Source organism: Elgaria multicarinata, chromosome 2, assembly GCF_023053635.1.
Source record: "Elgaria multicarinata webbii isolate HBS135686 ecotype San Diego chromosome 2, rElgMul1.1.pri, whole genome shotgun sequence".
NCBI classification, from domain to species: Eukaryota; Metazoa; Chordata; class Lepidosauria; order Squamata; family Anguidae; genus Elgaria; species Elgaria multicarinata.
In genome coordinates, this window is record NC_086172.1 from 100,244,930 (window position 1) to 100,267,303 (window position 22,374).

Below are 22,374 nucleotides of genomic sequence, written 5' to 3' on the forward strand. Positions count from 1 at the left end.
AATAATAATAATAATAATAATAATGATGATGATGATGATGATGATGATGATGCACCCTAATGGTTCTGTCCTGAGCCATGATGGACCAGACCTCTGAAAACTTGAGTGCAGCGAATGAGCAGGCTGGAAGGTAATCAGGCAATCTCTTAAGTATCCTGGTCCTGAGTTGTTTAGGACTTTGTAAAAAAAGTGCCAAAACCTTAAACCTGGCCTGGCTGCAGATGGGCAGCCAGGGCAGTTCCCTCAGCATAGGTGTAATATGCTGGTGAGTATGCTGCTCCTGTAACCAACCTGGCTGGGACATTCTGCACCAACTACAGCTTCTGGACCAAACTTAACAGCAGCCCCACATAAAGCACATTGCAGTAATCCAATTTTGAGGACTGGATTACTACTACTGCAGTATGTACATTATGATAAAACAAGCAAACATGACCCTGCCAAGAATGACTTATCTAAAAGCAGCTTCTCTTCCTCATTCCACTACTATGCTGAACTAATGTGCCACGGGAAAGTAATATGCATGAGGCAACTATGATGATCCAGTTTTCTTTCCTGTAATTCAGAACAACTGGAGAATCAAAGTTGTTCTGCAATTATCACTGATTCTGGTGTATTAGTATCTATCATTAAATCACGTGTCTCTAAAAAGATCAATTATGATTGCAAGACATAAAGCTTTGAAAAGAAGAAAAAACACTTCTTTAAAAAAACAAGAAAAGTGCACACTACACACACGAGATGTGAAATTCTAAAACTAAAAAATATGGAGAGCTCTTCAACAGAGGAGGATGACTGATGGTTGTGATATCTTGTAGGGATTAAAGGCTAAAAATAGCTTGAGGCACTTCAAATAAGTACAGTATGTGCAATTCAGGGGGATGAATCAAATGTAGTTAGACTCCATGAAATTCAACCAGCCTTCCCAACACTAGGATTCCTGAGATGAATTCTCAGGGCTAGTAAAGAAGTCTCTGTAGCTTCCCCTGAAAAGAAACAGCTGAGAAAATTTTCTAAACGGTATAAAAATTAAACCAAAATGAGGATTTGATCCCCCGCACCCAGCCCATATGGCTAAACTATGTATTTGGATTTGGAATACAGACTATAGCTTATAAAATTGCTTGTGGGTAACTGCAGGTATCAAAATAATTTAATAAGAGCCAAATGAAAATTTACCTAATCTCAGATCAGAGAGCCTCAGGGAAAAGAAAAAATGCAGGAGGAGGCGATTGTGCTTACAGATCCACATCTATTAAAGTTAGAATGCTGTGAATAAAAAAACCCTTTTTTATGCTTTTTAAGTTTTTAAACTTTGTATATTTGTTTTTAATGTTTACTGTTTTAACTTTTGTAAACTGCCCAGAGAGCTTCGGCTATGGGGCGGTATATAAATGCAATAAATAAATAAATATCACAGAAAGTTGACAACAAGCACACATACAATGAATCCATAAAATGATTCCAAGGAAAAGTATGGTTGAGCATTGAATTAATCTCATGCAGAGGTGAGATTAAGCAGATCTTGGAGGCGGGGGTCAGAAACAAGAGAGGAGCAGGAAGAGAGCTGGACAAGTGCTTCTTGATGCCACTGGTGCTCTTCTACACTGACAACTAGGGATGTGCTCCGCTTCTAATCGGACCGGAGAAGCAGTAGCGGAGCGGGGGGCTTCGCCTGCCCTTAAGGCGGAGGCGAAGAGGATTGGGGGGCCGGCGGAGCATGGCGAAGAGGATCGAGGTGAAGGCGGATCCTTCGCCTCGATCCGGAGCTCCGCCGGAAAGGTAAGTGGGGTTTACCGGGCCCTGCCGCTGTCGCTGTCGCCCATGCGGTGACAGCAGCAGGGCCCGGTAACGCCCCCCGCCCTCCTCTCCCTTACCTGCCTCCGTCCGCGGTCCGTCAGCGTCTCCAATTGAGCCCTTGGTTCCAGCAGGAAGTCTGGGCCGCATTTGCGGCCCAGACTTCCTGGTGGAACCACGGGCTCAATTGAAGATGGCGACGGACCACGGACGGAGGCAGGTAAGGCCCCCCTCCTCCTTACCGGGCTCTGCCGCCGTCGCCGCATGGGCGGCGATGGCGGCAGGGCCCGGTAACCCCCCCATGGGGGGGGACCGGAGCTCCAATCCGGATCCGGAGCTCCGAGCGGAGCGGAGTGGGCACAGGCGCAGTGGGGGCGGGGCGGAGCGGGCCGATCCGAAAATGGCGGATCTTAAAGTGAAGCGGAGTGGGGGGTCCGTGCACACCCCTACTGACAACACACTAATCTTATTCACAGACAAGAAACTGGAGGCTGCTATTTTCTTTAAAGCCTCTATAGATTGGGATTGGGCTACCTGAAAGAGCTTGTTTGGGTTTTAAGATCTTTGGGGTGAGACCCTTCAGGAGTACCCTTTGGTGGCTATGCAAGAGAGGGCCTTCTTGGAGGCTGCTCCCAAGTTATGGAACTCCCTACCAGGTTGGTTCCCTCTCTGCTGTCCTTCTACTGGCAAGCAAAGATGCTTTTTCTCAAGCAGGCCTTTGGCATGTAAACTGGTATGTTGTGTTGTGTTTTTATTCTGTAATTTGTGTGTGCTTTAATGTATTTTATTATTGTTTTAACCAAGCTTTTATCTAATTTCTTTAAAAGTTCCTATGATTGTTGAGTGCCACTTTCTTGGCAGAAAGGTGAGCACAAATTGAATGAATGAGTAAGTGAAATGGAAGATGCCGTTAAACAGGCCAGAAATGCAGAGGAGAAGGTAAAGGAGGCAGTCATAGATATAACCATGATGGTAGAAGAACTGAAGAAAAAGCAACATGTTTGTGGCCCCACCTGGAGAGAATGAAGAACTTGGCTCAGGCTGTGAAATACCTGCAACTTTTACATGGCTGAGGCAAAATGGCTTGCTGTGAAAGGAAGGAAGAAGCATATGAAGAAAAAGGAGGCCAGAAGGATCTGAGAACTCATGTGAACTTGAGGGAGACCTAAAGAAGATATGTTACAAATGAAGACATTTGCAAGTATGAATAGTGAGTTAAAAAACTGATTTCCAGGCAAAGAGAACAGAAAGAATCTATATAGGACATAGAATCAGGTGGAAAAGTTTAAGCTGAATGTCAAACCCTACAAGAGGAGACGGAGGAACAGGCCAACATCCAGATCTCCAAATTCAGAAACACCCAAATGGCATAAGTGTGAGGAAAGACCAGATGAGGAGGAGTTGTTGTTATCACAAAAATTGATTAATTGCAACAAAATGGTTTGCACTTCTATCACTTTTTCTGATTATTTTTAAAAGGCTAAACTGTTGGGTTATTGTGCCAGAACTTTTCTCTCTCTGGAACTCTGTTTGTGCTCAGAAACAAACACACATCACGCAGGTCTTACACAGCAGAGCTGGTTTATTTCCTTCAGGCTTCTGTGCAGTTCAATTCAGATCAGTTCAGATCAGCACACTGAGGCATACACAGAGAGCAGTGATCAGAGAGCAGTGATCAGTAAGCAGTGATCGGTTCCATTTTACACAAGTGAGAAACTATATACACATCTTACACAATTCTTATCTACATTACATACAGCTGTGATGAGGCTAACTTAGAATCTTGGCAAGGTTCCCAGAACAGCCTCTATCTCAAGGTAATTGCCCACAGATAGACTTTCTCTGTTTAACCCTGAGATAGCCATACACACACAATTTTAATGACTAAGCAAGTATTTCTTTTCATATACTTAACAGTCCTCCTCTTGCGCATGTTGTTTAAATTGTGTTACAATCTGAGACCTAGCTTTAAAGCATCTCTTTTTGTTTTACCATTGAACGTTCCACCTGTCCTTTCTCATTTTGTTTTACTTTGAATACTCATTTACTGGTAATGGCTTTACGACCTTCAGGTAAAGGTACTAGCTCCCACGTTTCATTTTTTTTCATTGCTCTGATTTCCTCTGACATTGCTTCATGCCAGCCCTGAGCTTCTGTAGGTTCCATTTCCTGAATTTCCTCAAATGAAGTAGGTTCATAGGCTATTAGTAAAGCTCTATAAGAAACCTGTTTGCTTTGGTATTCATCTGAGTAACGAATTGGAGCTTTGCGTTCCCTTTCTGATCGTCTTGGCATAGTTACAGGCATAGTTTCCTCCTCCACAGTTTCTTCCCCCTCCCTCTCTTGCTGAGATTGTTCAGGAATTTCTTCTGTTTCTACAGCTTTCTGTTCTACAGGCAAACTTACATACTGTTTTGTTTCCTGCATTTGTTCATGAAAAACTACATCTCTGCTCACAATTACACTTTTGTGATATGGAGACCACAAACGATAGCCTTTTGTTTGTGTATCATATCCCAACAGTTTACATTCCAAACCTCTTTGAGCTAGCTTTCCTGGTCTGTTTTCTTTCTGAATATGAGCAAAACATTTACTTCCAAAAACCCTTATATGTGACACTCTAGGTTTTCTTTTGTAAAACATTTCATATGGGGTTTTTTCATGTACAGAGTGGTAAAGCCTGTTTAACAAATAATTTGAGGTGGACAAAGCTTCTGCCCAGAACAGATTAGACAATCCTGACTCTTTCAATAGAGCTCTTAACATGTTTTGCAAGGTTCTGTTTTTCCTTTCTGCAACTCCATTTTGAAATGGTGAATATGGAGCAGTAAGGTCATGTTGTATACCCTCATCACTGAGGAATTTTTTAAATTGGTTGCTAAGAAATTCACCTCCCCGGTCCGTTCTTAGATTAGCTATAGGTTCTTTAAATCTATTTTTACTCCACTTAACAAAGGCTTTGAACTTTCCAAAAGTTTCACTCTTCTGTTTTAACACATACACAAATCCAAATCTACTGTAATCATCAACAATAGACAAGAAAAATCTGTTTCCTCCTTGACTTGTCTCAAAAGGACCTGCAAGATCTGCATGAATTAATTCAAAAATTCTTTTTGTTGTTCTCTCACTATGTTTTGGAATGTTTGACTTATGACACTTGGTTTCACTGCATACATTACATTCTACATAGTTAGAACATGGTTTGATTTTCACCCCTTCACACAATTCTGGGATCTTAGAAATTGTTTTATAGTTAGCATGACCAAACCTTTTATGAGTTAAATGGATACACTCTTGGTGTGGTTTGCAATTGGCTATTGTTTTTGTTGTGACTTTGCTGGCTACAACTTCATTTTCTGTACAAGTATTAATCACATACAAAGATTCTTTCATTATTCCCTGCACACACACCTTGTTTCCCTGTTTTATAGTACAATTTTCTTCAGTAAAACAAACCTCATACCCCATTTCTGTTAACTGAAACACACTTAGAAGGTTTGTTTCTAATTCTGGTACATATAAAACACTTTGTAGTTCAACTCCCAGACAATCAAAATATACATTACCCACACCACAAATCTGGATTTTTGTTCCATTTGCAAGGGTAACACATTTTTGCTCTGAAGTAGAAGTTTCCAAGGTAACAAATGAAAGTTTGTCTTTTGCCATACTTATTGAAGCCCCAGAGTCCAAAAACCAAGGATTCATTGTCTCTTTGACTCTTGCTAGAAGACACTTCTTTTTTGATTCAGCTTCATTCATGTTGTTTTCTTCTCTCCACTTTGCTGTTGACTGCTTTTTCTTCTTGTTGTTGCAATCCCGCCTTAAGTGTCCTGTGGAACCACAATTAAAGCATTTCCTTGCCTTTAATGCAGCCACCACATCAGAAGATTTATGGCTTTGTTGAAATTCAGCCACAGGATGTTTAAGGCTCTGTTGTTTTGAAGCTTGTCTTCTCTCATAGGTTTCCAGTAGTTTTCCAGCTACATACTCGAGGGTTAAATTTTTCTCCTCTTGACTTTCCATCATGGTGACAACCGCATTGTACGATGAATCAAGACTTGACAAAATCACATAGACTTGGTGTATAGTTGTAAACTCCATCCCTCGTGCCCTGAGTTGATTGAAGATTTCTCTCATGCTTTTCAAATGGTTTGACATAGACTCCCCTGGTTTCAGCTTCATTCCATACAGCTTCCGGGTTAGAATTATTTTACTGCCCGCTGTTTCTCTTTGATATACAGCTTGTAGCGCATTCCAGCACTCTTTTGATGTATTCAAAAACTGAATGAAGGAAATTTGAGAGTCTTCCACAGCTAATGCAATAACTGCCATTGCTTTTGCATCGTCCTTAAACCATTTAGCATTCTGTGGATCTGCTCTATCTGGTGAATCCTCTGTGACTACATACCACAGTTCAGCCTGAATCAGATACATTTGCATTTTGTAAGACCATAATGCATAGTTAGAGTCATTCAGCTTTTCTAACAATTGATGCAAACCAGACATATTAGCTCCTGCCATTCCCTCTGCTTTAGGAATTGGTATCTCACCGTCCTCCTGCTCAGAGTCCTCCTCAGAGTCAGCCGACTGAGATTTTTCCTCGCTTTGCAGCACTGGCTTTAGCTTGATGTCTTCCTTCATCAACAGTTTTCTGTTTTAGCAGACTCCTGGTTCTGATACTGCACCATTCCCATCAAGTTCTGGTTCTTCTGCCTGGATTAGGCTGGCGTAGGCTGGTCTAGGCTAGACTTGACTGGGCCCATAACCTTTGTTGGGTTATTGTGCCAGAACTTTTCTCTCTCTGGAACTCTGTTTGTGCTCAGAAACAAACACACATCACGCAGGTCTTACACAGCAGAGCTGGTTTATTTCCTTCAGGCTTCTGTGCAGTTCAATTCAGATCAGTTCAGATCAGCACACTGAGGCATACACAGAGAGCAGTGATCAGAGAGCAGTGATCAGTAAGCAGTGATCGGTTCCATTTTACACAAGTGAGAAACTATATACACATCTTACACAATTCTTATCTACATTACATACAGCTGTGATGAGGCTAACTTAGAATCTTGGCAAGGTTCCCAGAACAGCCTCTATCTCAAGGTAATTGCTCACAGATAGACTTTCTCTGTTTAACCCTGAGATAGCCATACACACACAATTTTAATGACTAAGCAAGTATTTCTTTTCATATACTTAACATAAACCCCAGAGCCTTCTATTTAAATAGAAGGCTTCACCACGAGGCTAAAATCCTGCAGCCTTACTGGCGGTTCTGCTTCTGGATTCTTTGAAGGAATAAGATAGGCTCCTTTATATGAGCATTGATTCAGGGAATACCCTTCTATGTTTCATTTTATAGCTACTAGATGGCGCTATAAAGTGGTTATAGTGCAACTGTATAATTTCACAGGAAAGAATTGAGTGTCGTAAGTCACCAGTGTTACACTCGATAAGCAGGAGGGAAAAGTCAACAAACAGTCCATGGTCAAAAGCCGAAGTATCTGTCCCAAGCCGGGTCAACAATACAGGAATCAAGAAGGCGTCAAAACATAGTCAGGGTCCAGTCCAAGGTCAGGATAAGTCCAGGCAAGATCAAGGAGCTGGTTTGCAAGGGACAAAGACAAGGAACCAAGAACAATAGTTGCTTCCAGTGTTGCTTCTAAGATTTGACGAATCTTTTATGGGGAGTGTGGTGATTGGGAATTGTTGTCAGCTACGCGGGACTTTAACTCGCTTCCGCCTGTTCCTGTGAAAGGCCACTCCCCAAACACTCCCAGGCTCAGCTGTTCCAACTTTCCATTTAATCCTTCAATCTGAAGCACCACATTGAGCTTTGAAGTCATCTTATCAGGTTTCCCCTGATCTTTTTGAAAGCGAGATGAAGCCCAACAGTTCTAACTTAACGACTATTGGAGACCATGTGACCTTGCACTCTCCAGAGTGGGGGGAAAGAAAGTGAGCAGAGCACAGAGTGTGAATACTTATTCCTTGAGTAAAAAGGGAACTACTAGGAAAGGGTTTAAAAAGTGACAATAAATGTCCAGCTTTTCCTCCTTTCAATTAAATATATTTGCATTCCTGTTAAATATATTTTACTTAAATACTTAAATACTTAAATATTTTACTTAAATAATTTGGGCCATTGTATGAACGCTCTCTTCCAAATTATCTCACCCTTTCAGGCATGGAACACCAGACACAAAAAAGCAGCAATTACACTACAACCGTATATAAGAACTATCTCGAAAAGAAGTGGCCTGTTATACATCTGGAGGTGTTTTCCCTTGCTTTGCTACATCATTTAAAAGCCTAAATACATATCTTCCAATTGACATGACTTTTCCCACTTCAAAAGAAGAAGGGAAGATCACACAAAAGTGCACGCCCAGGCCTCTATGTGAGTACCTGCATCACACATTTCCTTATAATTGTGGTGGGCTGAAAGTCTAACACCCTTTCTTTCACCCTGCATAGACTGTCGCAGCCTGAGCGTTCAAGGCGTTCAAGAAGCATTGTTTCCCACTGTGATACACACACACATCTCACTCTCACCACTTGTCAAATAGGTTTCTCATGCTTTGAAGGACTACATAAACAACACAACAAATTTTACATTCAGCTCTGTTCACAGGCCGAGTGTACATCCCAAAGGCATGATGCCTCTCCCATACCACCTTTAATTCTCTGAAAAAGGTGTCATCTGTCTCAAGCTTTAAATTACTCAATTCTAAGTTAACAGGAACTCTCACAACGTATTTTTAAAACTTGTCAATTTCTAAAATGAAGGATCTAAAATCCAGTACTGAAAAGGTGACTTGGGAAATGAGAATTATCGCACAATGTTAAAAAAAAATAAAAATATGTTGATAGTGAAGTAAAACAGCTGAGGTGCTACAGAAAGTGTTTCTCCTATGCCAAGTGTGAAGAACAATTATTTTCAATGGTGAAGTTTCTTTCTTATTCACACCTCATGATATTCAAAACTTCTTAGTTGCACAAATGCCCACTGATCCAAGATCCTGTTTAACCTTCATCACATATTTGATTAAACAAGGAAAGCCAAATCTAGATATCTCCTTCTCCCCACACTGAGAGGCACCTGCAGCAGGCTGTTCTAGCTACTTTTGAGGACCTAATGATAAATACAGGTGGAACAGTTGCTTCTTAAAATATGAATACAGGCTTTGGTTTCTTTTTGTATAGCCCCTGAAAGAAGTCCAAAATTACACGGTAGACGGACAAAATGTGTTGGGCTACTCTGAGGAATAAAACTGTGTTGTTTTTGTTGTTGTTGTTTTACATCCCTGGACTTCATCTCTCATGATTCTGGATGTTCTCCTGTTTTGTCTGACTTTTTCTTTGTACCTTTTATTTTAGCCATAATTATTTGCAACTGAATTATTGGTCAGGGGCAAGTAATATTTGCTCCTGAGTGCGCAGCCCAAAGGCCAACTGCGCAACTGTCCTTTCCCATCTTCCCCCATCACTTTCACCGCAACCACACCACCGTCATCAACAGGCCTTCTCATACTGCTGTGGCTGACTCCTGAGCTATCTCAGAAAGGTGTGGTAGGGATAGGTGTGCAGTGATCAGTGGTTACAGAAAAGGCGATAGGATTTGGGGAAGAAGGCAGGTCCATCTGGGGAATCCTGGAGGGCAGGATTTGGCCCCTGGCTTGAGGCTCTGCACCCCTGATTTAGATGCATCCAAGAGCTTGTATCACCCACCCCCGATTTACCCTTTCACTTCGTCCAGAAGAAACCCCTCACTTAGCATCACTGGACATGTCCTTGGGGTTTGAGTGCAGGTTGTCCAGCTGCAGAGAGAGCTACTTTAGGATACTGAAAATATATTATTTTAAGTTTTCAGTGCTTACAGTATCTGTATCTGGCTGTGTGAAATAAATGTCCTACAGCCAAAAAGAAAATAGTTTTCATAAGCTGAGCAGCCCAGAACTGAAAGGAATGTTATCTCTGCTTTAAAGGAGAGAGAGAGGGAGAGGGAGAGAGAAAGAGAGAGACAGACAGACAGACTCAGAATGAGATTGGCTTCTTTCCTCATTATCAGCTTCTGCTAGAAGAGATGCTGGGAAATGATAGATTCTTGTTCAAAGTATAATCGTTGCAATCAGCAACAACACATTACAGTACCATCTTGAATTAGAGCAATTCTAGAAATGATATAATAAATTGCAACAGCAAATGTAAGAACATATTACAGTGATCAGAACAGAGATATGAGTGTAATGTATTGGAACTAGGAGCTATTAATTTAATACCAGTAAAAGCTCTTTTTGTTGCTGTTGTTCCTGAGCAGGGTAGTTTGATTTAAACCAAGTAGATTTAAAATCAGTCACAAAAGGAACTGATTTTAATCATGGATGAATTCCAGCTTCCCATGTTTTTATAGATATCTCATAAAGAAGTGTGTTTTACTTTGTTGATATAATCATTAAATATATTGATACACAAGTAAATAAAATGCATTTGCTCATGCAACTGCTATGCCTTCTCATTATTTAGTGGGGGACAATGTTAAATAGCATTTCTGATTGTCATCTTCCTTATGTGTACAAAGGTACTGAGCAAGCCCATTTTCTTGAAAGGTAATTGGACAAAACTTTCCAAAACCACGGGCAGGTAGTTACATAGCCAATCCCACTGCATGTGAAATGAAGGGATAATCAAGGTAAAGTTAAGCACAATTAGAGCCCATTGATTCCAATCAATTAGATAAGTCTCCAGAGTGTCTTTCATCCTCTTTGGTCTATCCTTAGGGTGCTTGCAAAAGGAAGTCTACTATCACTACCAATCAAAAGACACTGATAGGGTTCACATGATCACTGCCGCCCGATGTGGCTTATTTCAGTCATCGTGAGTTGTGGTGCGTGCCAGTCGCCCTTTTGAATATTCAACCTGCAGCAGGTGGTCACTGTGGCTTATCGTAGCGTGTGAACCCCAGTGAGGGGGGCTTATGTGAGGGTTAAACAACTCTCACATAACCCATGGGCATAAGCCACCCTTGCTAGGTTCAGATGACACAGTAAACCACAGTGACCACCTACTTGAATATTCAAAAGGACAGCCAGCACACACCACAATCCTTGAAGGCAAGGTTGACTGGAAACCCCCCCCCCCCCAAATTCCATATCTTGAGTTCTTTCCCCCACCATCATGTAGCCTCCACCTATCCTCTGAGGCCTGGGATCATGGTGGGCATAAAAGTGGCTGGAGAGAGGTACAACAATGGACAGGGGAAAGGGTTAAGCACTCCCACCTCCTCTGGCATTTCTGTTGCAAATTATCCCCTTCTCTGGATTCTTTAAAATGAGAAGCAGTTGTTTGATGTTACACACCACTGCATTTTTTGAAATGCATAGTTTAGCCCTAACACTAAAGCTGTACTTGTGGACTGCTCTGACCACCTACACCAGCCTTTCTCAACCGAGCATTGTCCAGATGTTTTGTATTAGAACACCCATCAACCCTGGCCTTGGGTCATGGTGGCTTATTGGAGGTGTAGTCCCAAACATCTGGAGGGCAGCAGGTTGGGGAAGGCTGATCTACAGCTAAATTGGGGAAATTACCCACCACATTTTTGGAAACGTTTGCTGTTGCTGTTCATATAATGATTATTTCATGATTATTATGACCTTAACATATTTACTTCATTTGTTTATTTATTACACCTGCATTTCCAGTCATCTGTGAAGGACCCCAGAGTAGTGTATAGTTCCCAGGGAGACTCCTGTGCAGGCTGAATACAGGGCCAAGTCTGATTGGCTTCAGCAGTAGAAGTCATCCAAACATTACTTACTGGAAACTCTTATTGTACTGCTCTTGAGAGGATCCATTTGTTTCTGGTAAGAAAGGCAAGGCTTTTCCTGTGCGCATTACAAGGATCCACCTAATCTCCTGGGTGAGATCATATAAAAAAGACTGGTCCTTACTCATGGAAACCCCTCAGTTTCTTATGGTATTACAAGACTTCCATATTTGCAAGACTTGCATGACTTCTAGCAACTAGGATAAAAAGGCATTTAAGTACATGCAAATGGATAATCCCTTCGAATGCAGTGAACTAAGTATTAACACCAATCCTAAATCTGTTTATTCAGAAGTGAGCCACAATTGATTCAATAATAAGTTTGCTTAGAACTAAAAAATAATGGATATATAAAATAGATTTTCCCTTTGAAATTTAAAACTAAAATTTAGAAGTGAGCATGGTCAAAATGTATGTTTTCTATTCAGCACAACACTGTACATCATTCCATTTTTCTTATCACTCAGCTCAGCTGAAAAGTTCATGATCCCTTGCAAAAATCCATGTATCTGATACATGTTTTATACTGCTCTGGTATATATCACACAAATAGTTGGGATTGCATTTGCAGTGTTTGAGAACCATTTCAGAGAAACACAGCAGACTGATAAGTACAATATCCGAAATTCCCAAATTATGCTGCTGGTTACACATATTTAAGGAACCAAAAGCTGGAAAATATTAGTTTGAAAACAGAATGTTGCAAAAGCTTCCTTTCTCTGAGTTTCTTATCTAGAAACCATCACTCTCTCTAATTGTGTATGGCTCCTGCTGAGAATAATTTGCACTGAAAAATAATCCCACTGTCAAAAGAGATATTGGAATCCCTTGTTCAGTTTTGATAAAATGGGCTCAGTATAACACATTAATGGCACTATCCAAAGTCATAGTGCTTTAAACAAATTAGTGTCAGAACCCAAACCGTATTTGGAATTTACAGACCTGATGAAATGTTGATCTGCATGTAATTAATTTGGCTGTTCTGCCATTAGCTTTAAAAGTATTTGGGTAAACTTGTGTGGATGCAATAAGATTAAAATATCTTCCTGGTTTGTAAAGCTAGCAGAGTAATACAGTACACTTCACATGCAAGGATCTGGTTTTGTTTTGCTTTGACTGGTCAGCTTGGTAAACTTCCCATAGCCCTCAGGAAAGGCCTGCTTGTTAATGAAATTAATGCCATTGGCAGATATAGGCATCTTGTTGCTCTCCAGGTGTTGTTCGACTCCCAGCTCTCATCAGCATGACAATACTTGGCTAAATGGACCAAAGGCCTGACTCAGTATAAGATAGGTTCCTATGAGAGAGGGCCTTCTTGGTGGCTGCTCCAGTGCTCTGGAACTCGCTTCCCAGGATAGCTAGACTGGCTCCCTCCCAGATGTGTTTTAGGAGGCAGGCAAAAACGTTTTTGTTCAGGCAGGACTTTGGTGTTTAAACTGGACCTCCGTCTGTGCCAAGGACTTTTAATAATTGTCATTTTAAATGTTTTAATATTGGAACTTATTTAATATATTTTTAATTTTTGTATATTTGTATTTATAGGTTTTTAATGTATATGTTTTAAATCTTGTAATGCTGCTTTGAGGCCCAGCATTGGGCAAAAGGAGGGATAACAATAACAACAGCAACAATAACAACAACAGAAGTGGCATCACAGTGGCAGTTCCATGTGTGAGGGATAGGAAGAGAGAAAAAGGCAGAGTTGTTTGAAGGAACAGGAGACCTTTGATGGCTGATGGTGACAGAGCTGGGATATGATCCTCAGATATTCTTCTTGCCTTTGTTATTGAGATTAACCTCCTGAGAGAGCTGCTGATGTGATATTTCATATGGAGAGTGGAAAGCCTCACAAATATCTTATGTTCATAGAACTACATAGTCAACAAGCAAATACGTGTTTTCTTTCTCTCAGTAAAACTGACCTGGAACAAAACCAGCAGGTTCTGTTTTCTTCTGTGGATGATGTAGGCTGCCCATCGAATGAACAAAAGGCCTCCCTATTTGGAGGAAGTCTTTATAGCAGCCAAAAGATTATGAAAATGCTTCTATGGAACTGAGGATAGATTCTGGCTGGACATCAGGAAAAAACGTAGAGCAGTACGACAATGGAACCAATGACTTAGGGAGGTTGGGGGCTCTCCCACCCTAGAGGCATTCAAGAGGCATCTGGACAGCATCTGTCAGGTATGCTTTAAGGTGGATTCCTGCATGGAACAGGGGGTAGCACTCGATGGCCTTATAGGCCCCTTCCAACTGTACTGTTCTATGATTCTATGATTTTGGAAAGTATTGGGTGTGGGGGAGAAAACTTTGAAATTCTTGAAAAAAAAAATCTGGGCACACCAGGCACTCTCAGAGTAAAATGTGCAGATCCGCTAATTTCTAAAAACTGGCTAGTTGTTTAATACAAAACACAAGAAAATCCAATCTGGCAAGGAAAATAAGATTTAGGAATGGAATTCAAAGATAAGGGGCAGATTTCTATATAAAAGAGTAATTCCTCCATAAATAATTATTTAATATTGATAGTCTTTGGACTCGGTTAATTTCAGGCAGCGAACAATGGGTTGCAAATAAAAAGACAGATAATTTAAATTAAGCAATTAAAAAAAATCTCAAAATAAAAAGGAGTCATACTTACGTTAGTGACATATTCAATGTCCTTCCAAATATTACACTCCCTGGGAAAGTCCGACAAATCTAAAAAATTATCCACTATCACTTGGCCAATCAAGTCATGCCGGGAGAATCGGTCAAAGTCATATACAGAGAAGTGGAGTTTCCTTGTACTCAAATCATTATAAGGAACAGGAAATAAAAAAACTTCATCAAATACTGGGTTTAGGGTCTTTCTATGCACTTTAGTTTGGTGTTTTGTTTTCCTATCTGGAAGTAAATAGATCTTGACATAGGGGTCTGAAGTCCCAGAAAAGTCCTTTGCTGGCAGGTTGACAGCTTTGTGAATCTTCACTATCAGTTGTTCTAAGTCACAATCGTATTTCACAATAAAATTGAGTTTCCCACAAGACTTGCTATTATTTCTCCGCCCATCATCCGTGTCCACCGATCTTTGCTTATACAATTCTGGCTTGATGCGCCCAAGCCCTGTCAACTGATCCTGCTTCTGAATCTGCTGGATATTGAAGTCTGGGTTTGAGAGATTGAGCTGCCTTCGTATTGAATTATGCCTTAAATGAAAACAAACAAAATATATTTATTAATTATATTTACAGGATGCTCTACAACAAAAATGTTCTCAGAAGAAACAATAAGGGGGGGAAAAGGAAAAGAAAGAAAAACATAGTACAGTATATATATATCTCTATCTATCTATCTATCTATCTAAATTAAACATAAACACCTTATTAAACACCTATATTATATGCTTTTAGACGCCAGGTGAAGACCTTTTTATTCTCCCAGCATTTTAACAAGTCTATAAATAAATTTTAACTTGGTGTTTTAAATTTGTAATTTTGCATTGCTGCTGTTTTTATCTGGTTGAGCTTTTATATTATATTGTATTTTATATTATGGTTTTATACTGTTGTTTTATACTTTGAATGTTTTAATTTTTGTGAACCGCCCAGAGAGCTCCGACTATTGGGTGGTATAGAAATGTAATAAATAAATAAATAGCCTTCATTACAGTGGTAGGAATATCATGATTTTGGATCATTAAGAGATTTGAAATGTTTATATCTCTTCCCTCTCAGCCACAAAAAATGCAGAAATTATTATGGAAGGAGGTTGGTGTTTGAGAAATTTGTACATGTCAGAAAAGTGATAGAGGTTGGCATACCCTCATTTCTTCAGGTACCCATATAGTTTATCCCAATAGCATCGGCATTGGTTGCTATTCTTATTCTTATCAGCCAAGGTTCAGTCCTGACTGCATCCCCTCTTACTACTTTTTCTAATCAGCTCTGTTGCTGGGTCTGGGCAGTTGGTAACGAACTTTGTAGTGTTCTTCCCACTTTGCTGGCTCCAGGTAAGTCTAACTTCTCATCACCATTGTCACCAGATGATTTTGCTTCTCATCCTCTTTGTCATCATTGCTACCACCTCCTTGCTTGACAAGAGAATCAATGAGCAACCAGGAATTGGCATGTACTGCTTACCACCACCACCACCACCACCACCACAATCAGGTTGCAATGGTGAAGAAGAAGAGCAGCAGGGTCTCTTGTCAGTGGGCCCCTACTGGGGTATGCCCAACCATAGCTACCCTTGACACCAGCCCTGGCCTCAATCTTCACTTCATGAATAATCTATCTACCTGTAGACACCATGTATTTTTAAACACCATCTGTTTTTTAAACTTTTTTTTAGATTGTTTTACTGCTAAAGTAATGGCTCAGGGTGATGTGTACAAACAACAACAATTCAGTACAGCAATACTGTAAAGCAACCCTAAAGAATCACAACAAAATCAGTGTGCAACTAAGTACAAAAAATCATGCCAACAAAATCAGCCTTCCCTTGATTGTCTGAGACAAAAGAAAGTCTAAACAAAAATATCTTGCATTGTCTCCAAAGTATGGCACAGCTCAGAGCTTAAATTGATTTAAATGGATATTGTTGTTTTTATGCTTTTGATGGTTTTAAATTTTTGTATATTTGTTTTTAATGTTTACAGTTTTTAACCTTTCTAAACCACCCAGAGAGCTTCGGCTATAAATGTAATAAATAAATGGGGAGAGAGAGTCCCAAAGCCTGGGGGCTAGAACTGGGGGTGCAATTTCATGTTTCTCTGATGTTCAGACTTGACTCACTGAGGGTAACTCTGGGAAAACATCCTTAAGTGTGAGAATCTCTTGCAAAAGCCTGACAACTGTTACATATACTAGGCCTCAGTTTGCCAACAGAAGGAGACCAAAACTAGACTAAAATTTTCCCATTGATTTATAGTAGTGAAAAAATATCTGCCAAAAGTCTGTAATGCATACATGGATTCCAGTTGGAATTGGACTCGGAATATTTGGGTCACCTTAAATACCACCCCTGACCTTAAGCTCAGATAATCATATGTGGAATAAAAGCAGCACTAACATACCTCAGAAGGTTGTTGTAAAGAGGAAATGAATAAAGAACTTTAAACATGGAACGTGTTACAAAATTATAATAATTAGGACAGTAATACAAAGCAACACTGAAAACATAGCAAGTATAACGTCTGAGAGACTGGTACAAAAAGAAACAAGGTAGATTTCCTCTTCCAAGTTTCACTTTGTATTAAGAGACTGACCGCTTCTCCACTGTTCTCCCTTACTTTTCCTCCAGTACCTTCAAGTGGATTTATAGCGGACTACAAATAACACAAGTGGGAGAATCTCTCTGGTGACATATATGGGAAAGTTGTTCAAAAGTGCAGTGACAATTGCTTCTGATTAAGAACTTACATTTTTCACTTGGAAAACAGATAAGGACTTTGCAAATGCTATGGGGGGCTTCTCTTTTCCAAATTTCATTCACAGCACCTTTTGAGCTTCTTCTCTCTTTTTGTTGGATTTTTTATTTTATATTTTGTAATTGGTGTTGCCTTCTTTCTTCTCATCTGAAGCAATTGGCCATGTGGTAAAGTAGCCTTTCCACACGATTGCTTCTCCTCACTGATGGAAGCTGTTCCATAAGTGGGGGGAGCTAATTGGATACCACCCTCTGTGGCTGATTGGTACAGTTGATTGCCTTGTCACATACTTTCAGCCAATAAGCGGTGAGTGACACTGTAGAACCCCACCCATATTCTCCCCCACAGAGAATATAGGCATTGCATGCAGAGTGGCAAGTACTCCTCATAGCACAACCTGCTATGCAAACCCACAGGGTTACGAGATGACATAAAGAGGAGTCCTTTGTAGATGTTCATCTAGTATAGAAATGAATATGTGAAAAGTGGGTTGGGCGTAGGTTCCATTTCTGACCTCTACCCATTTCAGATTTGGTCTGCAGAGGGGACAATGCTCATGTACATGAATGTGCCTAGCCTCTCATCATGTGATCCATACTGTATAAAATTTTAGGGTAGGGTTCATGCAGAGGGAGTATATGCAGGTAAGTCCCTGTACAAATGGGACCTTGAATGGACTGAGATCTTGATTCCTTCTCCAGCGTCAATGAGCCTCTGCACATATTTAGTGTCTTGTCATTATAGACCTGCTTTCTTCCTGAAACTTCAGGATACTCCTGCTGTGGTTATAGCATCCCATGCCCTGGTGTGCTGTGTTGTGCTCTCTGACTCCCAGTTACATGTGTCATTCATCTGTTCAGCTGGCAGGGGAAAAGCCCTCAAATCCCAAATCTTGCCAGAGCTCAAAATTGCCTTGCTAGTCTTAGGGGGATACATAAAAGGAAGTATAAGTTAGTGGACAACCAACATATGGGGTTCATTGACAGAAGATGTGGTATAGCTAATGGCTTTAAAGAGGGTGGGTTCTACCTTTAAAAACTATTAGCTATGTTAGTAAAACACATTTGGAGAGACAGTATACTTTTCATTACTAGATGCTGGGCAAACTACTAGGGGTAACTTTTTGCTTGTGATTGGCCACTGCAACAAGAGTGCTCTGAACCAGGTGAAACATACAGTAGGTCTACTATCTGAATCTGGCACTTTTAATGTTAGCTCTCCCCAGTGTCATTCATGATTCCATCATTTCGATATGCTTTCATTTCAGTGATTTTGTTCAGCCAGTCCTCCCCTGGTGATCTCATATCCCACCCACCCACTCTTTTCAAAGCTGTGGCGAAAACTTAGCACTTCCTATTTCTAACTCTCACAAGTGTTTTATTAACTTGTTCTATTTTTGCTGAAATCTTTGCAGGGATATATCAGCACTCACAGTAGCAGAGATAAGTGCAAATGAACATACTTTGCAAGATTAAATTGAGGCCGCCTTCACTTACTACAGGACATTAAACAACCTGGTAAAAAAAGCAAAAAAGTGCAGGACTCTTTCTATGTGTTTTGCTAAAATTTGGAGTTGCTACTAAAGCACTTGTTGTTCTGTTCTTCAAATTTGCTTCTAATATATCACTAATTTCCTGCAATAGTCATCTTTAACTTGCAAAAAAAGAAACCCTTTGCAGTCTTTCCTGGTCCACCCTTAACAATGGGGAAGCCATACCAACTCCAATTTGCTATCAGGATTTTAACACTCATTAATAGTCTATGAGGCATAATGCAGATATACAAATGGCGAGCCCCAGAAAATTTCTCTGCCTTCATGAGTCTCACCAAAAGTTTAACTCTTCCTGAACAGTGAGTGTTATTTTGGACAAGAGTTTATTCAGCATGATTAGCTGTTATTATTGTTTTTCATTGAATTTGTGTTTTTCTTAGAAAATATGAGAAGATAGTCATGTTGGTCAAAAGAAAAAAAATCCAATGGGAGGGACAAAATCCATATCAACACAATGATTTTATTAGACCAACTCAAAGGTCACAAAATACTGTGATTGATATATCTATATATATATTAAAGCACCCACTATTTTTTGAGACAAGGATTTCTCTATATAACTAGAACAACAGACCACTCAGAGTGTTTATATTATCATCTATGTTTGTAACACTTTTCAGATCATTTTAACCTAAATTGTATGCAAGACAAACATGATGGCTGATTTCACTAGACATTCTCAAAATCTAATTTCCCATTATGCAAACACTGTTTGAAGTGTATGGGCTCTGTGTCATTTGTCAAAAATTGCTAGCTAGAGCAACAGGGCTCAGGTGAAATTTGATGGTGAAGTGTTGTGATGGGGTGGGACTTAAAGATTGTTCAGAATGTTTTCAGTTATGCTAATGCAGTCCTATACATTTACTGACACAGAAACGTGTAGAGTGAACAAAGAATATAGCAGAGACCTTGCCTCACTTGCTTCATGCAGGATGCTTTGTCAGAAAGAGGATCAGGCAATCGTTGGGCACATTTGCCCTTGGCTAGAGAGAAAGGGGTTATTTCAACCCAAGCCCTTCTCCTCCAAGCCTCTTAATAAACTGAGCATAGAAAACTACACGGTACTTACTTCCCCCTTTCTCTATCTTTTATGGCTGGGTTTGCATGATCATAGCTTATTTCCCTGCCTTGTGCGTGCCTCTCACATGACGCATCACTATTAGAATTTCCCTCACTGGGCACAGTTTGTTATGTTGTCCGAACCCACATGCACGGTGGAGGTGCCTTACAAACCATGCCACAACCCTAGAACAAGCCATGGATTGTGGGATGGTTTGCAAGTCATTTCCACCATCCACCCTCACCAGGTTCAGACAACATGACTAACTGCACCTGGTAAGGGTAATTATGGTAATAAAGGGTGACCATATGAAAAGGAGGACAAGGCTCCTGTATCTTTAACAGTTATATAGACAAGGGAAGTTCAGCAGGTGTAATTTGTATATATATGGAGAACCTGGTGAAATTCCCTCTTCATCACAACAATTAAAGCTGCAGGAGCTATACTAGAGTGACCAGATTTAAAAAAGCACCTGCAGCTTTAACTGTTGTGACGAAGAGAAAATTTCACCAGGTTCTCCATATATGACACCTGCTGAAATTCCTTTTTCAATACAACTGTTAAAGATACAAGAGCCCTGTCCTCTTTTTCATATGGTCATCCTAGGTAATAACACAGTATGCGACTGGCCCGTGCAGGGCAGGGAAATAAACTACAATGTTTGTTCCAGCCACTCTATTTCCTGGTTCCCTTGTCTTGTTTAAAAGCCAACTAGGCCTCTCCCAGGTTCAAGGGAACTGACCAATTGGAGGGAGGGGACACAAACAGCATGGACTGCCTGTCACTTCCATCGCAAAACTGCTACTTCCTCCATGGCTCTCATCTCTGCTCAGACCTTGGTCCTCTTCTTCCTCCCCCTTCACAAATCCTGCTCCGACATTTGGTAAAGCAAGGGATCTCACTGACCTTCAACCTATACATTTCTCTGTGATCAAGGTGCCTGTTGGGTAAAAGTTATTTATTACTTTAATACTGTAAAGTTTAACTCTTTGGAGGCACCTCTCTTCCCTTGTAATGACGGCATGAGAGCTACTGACCGAGCAGAAGGCGTTGGTTCTGTGATTTGTCGATGCATCCGGACATTGTGCACACAGTTCTCCTTGGTCCCTGTTTTAGCATCCAATGGAATGTCAGGGGAAGTGTGGCTAATCTTCATGGAAGAGTCAGGGTAGGAAGTAGGCTGTCCCAGGTAATCCTCGCTATACTCATAGTCATTGGTCTCTGTATCTGTATAGTTCAGGGATTCCTGCTTGACTTTGTTTCCAGTCAGGCCACGTTCTCGCCAAGGAACCCAACAAAGCTTCCAGGACACAAACAGAGACACCCCAAACAAAGCAAGTCCACATGCTGTGACAACTAAGGACAGCAAACTCACTGTGATATCTGAAAAGAAGACAGACAAATACAGGTTAACACAAGAACAAGAGTGCAGCTCTAAGAGATGCAGCTCCTAAACTTTAGCAGAACTAAAACTCTATTGTTCATACATGCTGCTGGCCAGATGACAAAAGACATGACTTCCAAAAAATATTTTCCTACTTGATTCCAGACTCAAAAAAAGAAAGGGAAAAAAAGTAGCACAGGGCCTGGGGTGATTATCCAATGCTGTTTTACAGGAACATAAGAAAGGTCCTGCTGGGTCAGTCCAAAGACGAACTGAGTTCAGAATTCTGGGTTGTATCCAAAGGGTTCTTTGATCCAGTGGAGGCTTTTGTCAGTAGAATAGATAGGGAGGCAGGTTTTGATTCTTCTCTGCTCCTTTTTCCAGCCTCTCATCCACCCCACCCCCACACTGTTCCAAAGGGGTCCTCAAACTTCCAGAGCAGATTTGTGGAGGTGTGGAGAACTGCCGGTGAGAGGACTTGCCAAAACCTGCCTCCCTCCCTGTTCCGCTGAATCAAATCCCTTCTGTCAGAAGAGAGACACCAATTGGATGTGATCCCTTATTTATTTATTTATTTATTTATTTATTTATTACATTTCTATACCGCCCAATAGCCGGAGCTCTCTGGGTGGTTCACAAAAATTAAAAACATTCAAAGTATAAAACAACAGTATAAAACCATACTATAAAATACAATTCAGATTCAGGGAAGATCTGCTGGGGAGACGGGCAGGGCAACAGTGGTTGGTGTTTGAGAGTGATCATCTGCTCCACCCTCTTTCAGGTATATAAGCCTTCGGCGCGAGCACAAGGGCTCTCGGCCTGATGCTCTCCGCCTCGGGCATGTAGCTGTGGACAAACAACTGGCCACCCTGGAAGAGTGAAAGTGGAGTGATAAACAACCATTGCACACAAAATCTTAATAGATGACCAATGTCTGCAGACAGAGGAGCAGGAAACCAACGCCACCACTTAGGAAAAACACACATATTGCCTGCCTGCTGCTGCTCTTCTATTTTCTCTGTCTGTCTCCTCTGCTTCTTTGTGGGTTTTAGGCTATGTGCTTGGGAGGGAGGATACAGAGCCAAGTGGGGGGATCTGAGGGGGTGCCCATTAGAGGGAGATATGGCATTGCGGAACTCGGAGCAGACAGTTAATGGCTGTCCCATATTCCGGCCCTCCTCGCACCCGCAGGTTTGTTGGTTGCCCTATCAGCCAGCCCTCGGGCCTCTGGATGCTGCTTTTAAATGCCAGATTGGTGCATAATAAGACCTCCCTCATCCACAACTTAATTGTGGATGAGGCAGCTGATCTGGCATGTATAACCAAGACCTGGGTGGGA

General features: G+C 40.9%; 1 protein-coding gene across 1 annotated transcript in view; it reads right to left on the reverse strand.

The window, feature by feature from the left end:
- SYT9 (synaptotagmin 9) overlaps nucleotides 1-22,374 on the reverse strand; it is a 117,151-nt gene that overhangs the window by 38,523 nt on the left and 56,254 nt on the right. The window contains exons 2-4 of the mRNA XM_063117305.1: nucleotides 20,686-21,031; nucleotides 14,277-14,814; nucleotides 4,120-4,131 (exon numbers count right to left, since the gene is read on the reverse strand). Coding sequence (XP_062973375.1) covers nucleotides 4,120-4,131; nucleotides 14,277-14,814; nucleotides 20,686-21,031 — 896 coding nt within the window. The remainder of the gene's footprint in view (nucleotides 1-4,119; nucleotides 4,132-14,276; nucleotides 14,815-20,685; nucleotides 21,032-22,374) is intronic.